This window comes from Octodon degus, unplaced genomic scaffold (genome assembly GCF_000260255.1).
Source record: "Octodon degus isolate 3935 unplaced genomic scaffold, OctDeg1.0 scaffold00176, whole genome shotgun sequence".
Lineage (NCBI taxonomy): Eukaryota > Metazoa > Chordata > Mammalia > Rodentia > Octodontidae > Octodon > Octodon degus.
The window spans coordinates 3,304,892-3,313,538 of NW_004524752.1; the positions used below are offsets into that span (position 1 = coordinate 3,304,892).

The following is an 8,647-nucleotide window of genomic DNA, read 5'->3' on the forward strand; positions in this document are numbered from 1 at the left end:
GCTTATTCCACTGAGCCATCTCGCTGGCCCACCAACAGAAATTTTTAAAAAATAACAGGTTCAAATTCTGATCCTGTAATTTATGAGCTGTACAAATATCTCTGTGGTTTTGTTTCCTTGTTGAGGGTAAAGATATTTATTTACTTATTTATATATATTTTAGGGAAGGTTCTACAGGGTGTTCAGAGTCTCACTATTAGATTGGACTCATACTGATCCACCTGTTTACAGCCTCCCAAGAGCTGGGATTACCCACGCACACACCACCACGCCTAGTCTCAATTGCCCTCTGGGGTGCCCTGGGAGCAGGACCAGCACAGCAGGCCAGGGGATCAAACCCCTGTCCCTTGTGCCTGCTTGCAGGTGCTTTAATCCACTGAGCTACCTGGCCGGTCCTGAAGATCATAATTTAAAAAAACCTTTGTTAAAATACTGTCAAAGTCTAGGACAGTGACCAACTATAGTAAGCAATCAAATAATAGTTACTAATTCTTGCAGTACACTATCTCATCCATTTTAATATCCTTAATACTGCTACTGATAAACTGATGGTTGTTTCTCTGTAGAAGGCCCTGCATATTCTCACTGGATCAAAGACAGGCTAGCTATTCCCAGTATCCACTCTCTCTTTTTCCTCAGTAATAAGATAATGTTCTTTTAACTGCATATATGGCCATTCAGATTTCCCAGCATCTGAGTGACTCTATGAATAAAAAGTTCTAGCCATGTAACAAAAAAGGATATAAGAAAAATTACAAAGGACAGTAAATTATGTTTCATTTCAATTTTTAAAAATATGAAAATTTTAGGTTGTATGTCTCAAGCAAAAAATCATGCCCCATACATCCTTCTCTCTTCCTCCTAGTGGAAAGGAGGATGAGCCAGTGGATGTGTGGTAAGACATTTCTAGAACCATATGGATGGAGCAACGTAGTATCTACAGCAGCAAGATATAAAATATGTGTCCCTAACATCATGAAGCTATGACATCAGCCCCTATCACCTCTATTGGGATTATTGTTAGAAGTATCTCCTTTATGTATTATATCTAACAATGGCTAAATCTAATTCTAACTAATACTGCCTATTCAACACTGTCAATCGACAGTTGCATGCTCACCTTAGAGACAATGTGTGTAAATTTCTAACTTCTCACCCCAGTTCAAACTTAATTTCTAAATCCAGTAATTTTCACATTTTATGTCTCATTTTTATTTTTCCTAATGCTATTCTCATCACCTGACAATTTTATTTATCTCCAATTTGTCTCTGTGACCCCCTAAAAAGACCAGCCTATTTATGGATCTTATCTTCACCCCAACCATTTTCTATCCTGTTTTTAAAAAAAAAACAACAACAACAACAAAAAACTGTTGATGTCTTTCCTAAAACCTTTGGTGGTTCCTTGCTATCTGAGGAAATCAGAACTCCTTCCTATGGTGTTCACAATCTGGCTTTTCCCTACCTCACTAGTACCAACTCCACACCCTTATGTGCTATTCTCAAACCACCCAACTCATTCCTTTGTTAATGGTGGCCTTGATGCAGCAGCCACTGGATCTAAATATACCCACTCATACCTCACCTGGCAAACTTACTTATTTTTGAGGCCTACCTCAAATATTTCCTTTGCAATGCTCTCCTTAATCATGCCCAGGCAAAACTACTGCCTCCTACAACATTCCACACACATATCTCATAACCATCTTCCCATACAATTATGGTATTGCTTACAAAGGTAAAAACTTATCTTTTTAGAGTGCTAGGGCTTCAGCATCCCAACCCTTACTACTATTAATAGTCTTAACTTCTGGCTGTTGACAAAGATGGAAGGCCCCATAAATCACTTCCAAGGTTACTTAGGAATCACTTCCAAATTGAGCATGTATTTCAATTACAACCTAAACTATCCTTTGTGTGTGTGATGAGTAAGGAAACATGATTTTTTTTTACTTGGAATATGAAGTAATTACTATTTTCATGGAACACCATTTGTGCTTAAAAACCCACTAACAAACTATGTGTTAGGGTTCATATCTAAAATGTAACCCCAAAGTGTCATATCCATTCAGAAATAGGGCTTGGTCAGAACAGGCAGGCCACTAACATCCTAACCTGGAAGGATATATTCTTGTCCCTAACTCTGACCTTCTGCTTCTGTGCTGCTATGGGATTAACAGCTATCCTCTTCTAGGCCCTTCTACCATGCTACTTCTGCCCTTGAACCAGCCAACTTTGGACTCAATCCACTGGAAACTGTGAGTCAAATAAATCTCTGTTTTTTAAAGTTGTGGGTGTTTGTATTTTATCCCAGGTATGGGAAAGTAACTAATACAGAAAACTGGTACCAAGAGTGGGGTTGTTGCTAAGCCCATGTAGTTGAGAAGTCTTTGAAACTAGAGAGGCCTTAAAATGCTGTAAACAGACTGATGAGAGACTGTGGTCAGAGCTCAGAAAACCAGGATGCTAATCAGAATGCAAACAGTAAAATTCAGCATTGGAAGGTTTCAGTTAGAAACAGACTCCAAGTAGTTGGACTAGAGGCCATGTGTGTTATACCATAGCAGGAAATTTGTCTTCATTTTGCCCCTGTTGAGACTCAACTCATTTTGTGGTAGACTAAGACTGGGTGGATGACTAATCTGCTGGAGGAAATCTGAAGGTGGCCCAACATTTAAGCTATGCCATGAGTACTGCCAGCTAATTCTATCCAGATTTATAGCAAGAACTTAGAACAAATAGTAAGCCAAGAGATGTGAAAAAGTTTAATTTTACAATGAAAGAAACATCTACAAAGCTGGCACCATGGAGATCTGTTTCTGAGGTTAGCATTAGCAACAGGAAAGATAGCCTAATGACCTCTCAGGAATCAGCAAGACTCCATCCATTACAGCTCAAAGATGCCAAAGCATAAGACAGCCTCTGGGACCCCTGCTCAAGAAGGGTAACCTAGAGAACTGCTTTCTTAGTATTCATTTCATCATGCTCATCTATCCAGGCACTCAGAAGTGCACTCCCAATTCAAAGGAGTCTAGTTATTGCTCAATTAAGCTGCAGATCTTTGCATCATCCATGAGGTGCAGGTTTCTGAGGCATACAAAATTAAGTGTTAGGGGTCATGGAGGGTTCAAAAGAAAGCTTGAGAGGCCAGGCAGTTTGCCCTAAAAGGGCAGTACATGAAGCTAGAAGAGTGAAGCTGAAGGAGCACTGGAGACTCCAGGAATGTGGCATGTCTCTTGAGGAAAACTACAAGGAGAGAATGGAGGTAGCCTAAGTGAAAGACCATGTGGGCTGTAACCAGCAAGGCCAATAGGAACAGGGCTGTGCAAGACCTACCACCTGCCCTGGGTGATGGACATGGAGCTAAAGATTTTGTTTGTCCCTGCTGGGTTCTGGTCTTGCCTTGGTTCCATTCTTTTCTACCCCATTATTTCTCTTTTGGAATGGGAATGTTTTTCCTGCGTAATGTATGGTGAAAATACTGTTTTTAATTTTTAAAAATAAATTTATTTATTTAATTATTTGATATATGGTCTCGCTACACAGTTCAGACTTATAGTGATCCTCCTGTCGCAACCTCCCAGTTCTGGGATTACAGGCATGTACTACCATAACCCATTTTGGTGGCTTGTGTGGGATGCCTTGGGTTCTGGGGCTAGCATAGCTGTCCTCTGCTATGCCCTTCCACCACACTGTTTCTCTTTCAGAGCCAGCCAACTTCAGGCAGAAATCACTGGAAAATGAACCATTTAAACCCCTTTTAAGTTGTAAACATTCAATATTTTGTCCTAGTGATGGGAAACTTACTAGGATACTAATGACAATTCAGAGAGAGGTATCTGATCTATTACTTCCTCAAAATTAAGCAAGCATTTGCTTTGAGGTAAATGATTAACAATGTATGCTGTCAATGATAAAATGCAAATATTTAAGTTAAAGTTAGAATTTTGAAAATGTTATATCCACCACTGTGAGCTCAACAGCTTTCCAATCATTTTAATACTTTTTTGATGATATCAGTAGTTACATTAATGAGTGTTATTTTTTAAATACTATGAGATAAAACATGCTACATTTGGAAGATCTGCATAGTTCAGTAGATTAGCATTTTACAAATGATCAATAAAAGTTGTTGTAAAAGATTCACTATAGGTTAGTCCATGTGAGTACATGGTTAGAAGGATCCTAACCTTTCCTAAATGGTTCTGCTATTGACATCTTACTCTTTATTTTTAAACAAGGAAGTCTACATTTTAATTTTGTATGGGGGCCTAAAGTTATAAAGCTAGTCTTGGAACGAGTTATAGCACAAAGATAAAACGTCAACTTTAACAGAGTGTATGAAAAAATTCAAATTCCACACTGCAACTTATCTTTAAGAAACTACCATTTATCAAGTTTTAATATATTATCAAGAAATAATATTCTTAAAAGACTATTATAACATACCTTGCCCAACTATATTAACTGTGTGAGGCTACAAATTTCACATACTTCAGCCAAAAACCATTATGAAGTACATTCTCCAAACCATGTTGATTAGAGTTAAGATACAAAAAAATACACTAAAAATAACAAAATCCTACCGCATTTCAATCATCATGTCTTCAAGTAACTCTGAAGAATCCCTGCTATAGATTCGGATGTAGAACTGACTAGGCGAGATAATATATTCCACAAAGACCCCCACAAGGGTACTGGTATCTAATGGGGGAAGTCTGCGTAATTTTTTTTCTTGTGCAGCATCGAGTGGGATATCTTCATTTGCCCCTGACAAGGTGAGCTGTGGTTTGTGTTTTTCTGGTTCCTATAAATTAAAAAAAAGAAAAAGAAATGAAACCATGTAAGTGTTTGGGTAGCATTCAAACCCTAAGGAAATATTTATATTTCTCATCAGAATTACTTGAGAAATTTAAAATTCAGATTCTTGGGCTCAAGCCAGATTTACTCATAATATTTGAGAACGGTGCTCGGAGTTACGCATTTAAAAAATTCCTCCAGGTGATTTTTACTTATGTTAAAATATGAAAATTAGCTTTATGACACTAGTCAAATAATTAAGAAATATTATACAAGCAGTTCTTCAAATATTTAGGTTGAACTAAGGAAGATTTTCATCCAATCCTACTAAGGGTGAAAGGTAACGCTAAGGAATGGATTAAATTTCGATTAGCCTTCTAATCAAAGATAGGATTTTGCAAACACTTGTTTTTAATATACCAGAAACTCAGGACCAAGAGTTCACATTTGCCAGGCAGGCACTGAAATTCCAAGCTAAATCCCTGGCCCAATACTTTCATTCTTACATATACTGTTTACTTTTAGGCTTTACTGTTTTCTTTCAGGAAATATAGCAGACTCTTAAGATATTTTCTAGTCCATGAAAGAAGTCAGGTACAGAGGGCATAGTGAAAAATAATAAAACTAATTCCTTAGTTGCAAAATAAGTAATGTGAAATGAATAAAAGAGAGAGAATCAAGTAGGAAGGTGTAGTGAAGGAGAAAGAAAAGCACTGTCTGAGGCTGAGTGCCAAGATGAAATGCTGGAGTTGAGGCACACAGCAAGAGGAGAGCTCCTGACTCTCTCCTCTAAGTCACTCAGGGGTTTTCCAGCCTAAAATTTGATACACAGAGGCAGAGACAGCAATATCATCATGAGAGCACTTCCAAGTCTCAAAACCGCTGGAAAATTACAAATGACTTGAGGGAAAGCTAATTATATAAAAGACTAAAAACTAGAAGAAATATTACACAAGGTGACTTCAAAACCAAGAATTGGGTTCTACCAAGAAATAATATATCTAGGAATAAAAATTCCCTAAAACAAATTTTGCTTAAGAAACCATCCATTCGGTAAAGACTTTACCACCAGATTAGGCTCCTTACAAATCTTCAGTTCTGCATCTTTATGTTTTTTGGAAGAGCAATCCCATGCAGTCTCAACAGCAGCAGTAGATGAATTTCTTGGATAACTGGAGACATATGCTTTGGGTTCTATTTTCTTATCTGATTGAATAAAATATGAATTCTGAATTGTTGAAGCAACTCAATCTAAAATGGCCAATAAGTATTTGCACATTATACATATAATTAACTATATTAAAAAGAAGTTCAGGGGGCTGGGGAGATAGCTCAGTAGAATAAGCGCTTCCTTGCAAGTGCAAGGTCCTGAGTTCAATCCCCAGTACGACCAAAAATAAAAATACATATATAGAAGTTCAGAAATACATGCACTATTAGTATTAGCATTACAGTGTATTGATAGAATAGTTTAAGTAAGCTTTTGTGATTAAATACAGCTATGCTTGCACATATATTTAATAGTATCTGGAAAGCAACATAAAAATTCTAACAGCATTATATCTGAGAGGTTACATAAAATAGTGGGAAATGTTCACTTTCTATCTACTATTCATCTATGCTACTTATATATTTTATTTTGTTAACGCATTGTCTTTAAAAATCGGAATTTCAGGGAAGTATATTTTTAATTTATCAATGGCACTCAATCTTAATATGCTTAAGTATACTTTACTTTTGATCGCAGAATCTTTTATCAGATTTACCATGGATGTTATTGGTTTCATTATTTTAGAAAAATGTTCTTGTGATTGTTTTAGAATTAATGCTTTTAAACAAACTTCTATTTTTCCAATATCTGTTCAGCATAAAGAAGACAGGAAATAAAATTCATCCATACTAAAGCTAATGCAAAAGAGATGTAAGTATTTTTTCCAAATTTTATTGAGAAACAAATAGCAATGAGACAGTTTCAAACCAAATTGGTAGGACAGTTTCGATAATTAACACATTGCATACGTTCTTCCTAATGGTTAACTGCTGTACAAGATGCTGACTTGATATCCTACTTACAAACACTATTAGAACAAATCCCTCTATTCATTAAGAGAATGTAACTATATATCTATCCTAACCACTTTGAATACACAGATACAAAACGGACATTCATTTGTATCCCCTTTTTTTGCTAAGTTCCATCATTTAAATACTACAGGTGTGTAAACTCAGCAAAATATTCTAAAAGAGTCCAGTAGCCCATAATAGTATTGGGTCTTCCACTTTACTGGCAATGTCAGAAATTGTTGATCTGAGTCCCCTACAGCTCAACATAACACCATGGCTTTACTTCTTATACTTCATTTTTATACTTTTCTGCTGGATGGTTAAGACCAAGTAAAGCAGCACCCATGCAACAAGAGTTGTAGCTTCTGGGTGTGATAAGGTCAGTGAAATCCCCTCAGGATTTATCCTGAGATCCTGTACCTTAGATTGTAGAACTGTTGCCAGTGTCAGTCATGTGGATGAGTCACAGCCATTGCTTGGCCAATGTGCTACTTATATATTTTAAAGTGAGGATAAGTTACTTCGATACTAAGAAAACACTGATAAATATTTGCATTTTGGAAAAGTAGCTGTAGAATTTCATAAAAATATAAGTTCCATATTTTTCTATAATTTTGAAAAATGTTATACATTGGGGAAACTTAGGAGAGGTATGTGAGACTTCTCTATTACTTTTTACACTGCATAAAATTGTGAAAATCTAAAACCTTTTATTTATTTTTTATTTAGACAGGTTATATTTATTTTCCCTTTTTATTTTTTATTTATCTTATTTTCATTTTTCTCATTAACTTTATTGAAAATCAATAATTATAGCAGATTAAAAATTTTATACAAATATTAAAATGTGAAAGATATGAGATGTAGACAGTGAATTTTAGAGAAATATTTCTGAAATGAATACACAGCATGAGATTTTAGATTGTATATTGTAAATAAATTTACAAGCTTAAATGAATATAACAATGAAAAATGTCTAAAATAAAAATGAAGAAAGAATTTACAGATCAGTCATATAATAGTTCACTCTGTGCCAAAACCAAGAAACTTATATTCATATAATTACAATTCTCAAGGTAGAAAGGGGTAGGCAATAAATATTTAAAGATTTAAAATTTCTGAATTTAGTTGAAATTATAGCATATTTTCAAGAAAAATGAACCTTTTGCACAAGAAATATGAATAAAAGCATACCAAGATACACGGAAATGAAATTGTCCAAAACTAATTGTAAAGAAAAATAAATCCTTTAAAGCATATATGTAAAAAATTAGCTATGGAAGAACAAAATTAAATAGCATCTTATTCCACATTAAGAAAAAAAAGAGCAAGTGGGTAAGAAACCAGACTAATTCAAAGGACTGAAAAAAAAAGATCTGTCCTCATTGAATTTTATACTTAGCAAACAAACCTTTGAAAACTAAAAGTAAAATATTTTCCAGTTATACAAACTTGAAATATTCTAATACCTCCAGCTGTAGCATATAGAAAAGAACAAAGACCATAATCCAGAAGACAAGAGAAGTTGCTATATGGTCCTGGATAAAGAATAAAGAGCTCTCAAAATGGCAGTTATGCAGGACTATGTAAAATATAATTATATTAGATGAACCCATTTAAAAGGTCATTGAAGATTTCCACAAAACAGTATAGATCTTATATCAGGTTATATACATATTTCTTCATATGTATACGTGTGTATGTGTGAGAAAGACAAGGAAGAAGTGATATAAAGTCAACAGAAAACGGAAATATATTTTTTAAAGTTTCTAATACTGGGAGA

At 35.1% G+C, this 8,647-nt stretch overlaps 1 protein-coding gene across 2 annotated transcripts in view; it reads right to left on the bottom strand.

Moving 5' to 3' along the window:
* Positions 1-8,647, bottom strand: part of Tdrd5 (tudor domain containing 5) — a 114,964-nt gene that overhangs the window by 62,682 nt on the left and 43,635 nt on the right. The window contains exons 7-8 of one of the 2 annotated variants that reach the window (XM_023703573.1): positions 5,867-6,015; positions 4,587-4,807 (exon numbers count right to left, since the gene is read on the bottom strand). In XM_023703573.1, coding sequence (XP_023559341.1) covers positions 4,587-4,807; positions 5,867-6,015 — 370 coding nt within the window. Of the gene's footprint in view, positions 1-4,586; positions 4,808-5,850; positions 6,016-8,647 lie in introns of both variants that reach the window. The other variant, XM_004643439.2, reaches the window with a different exon arrangement.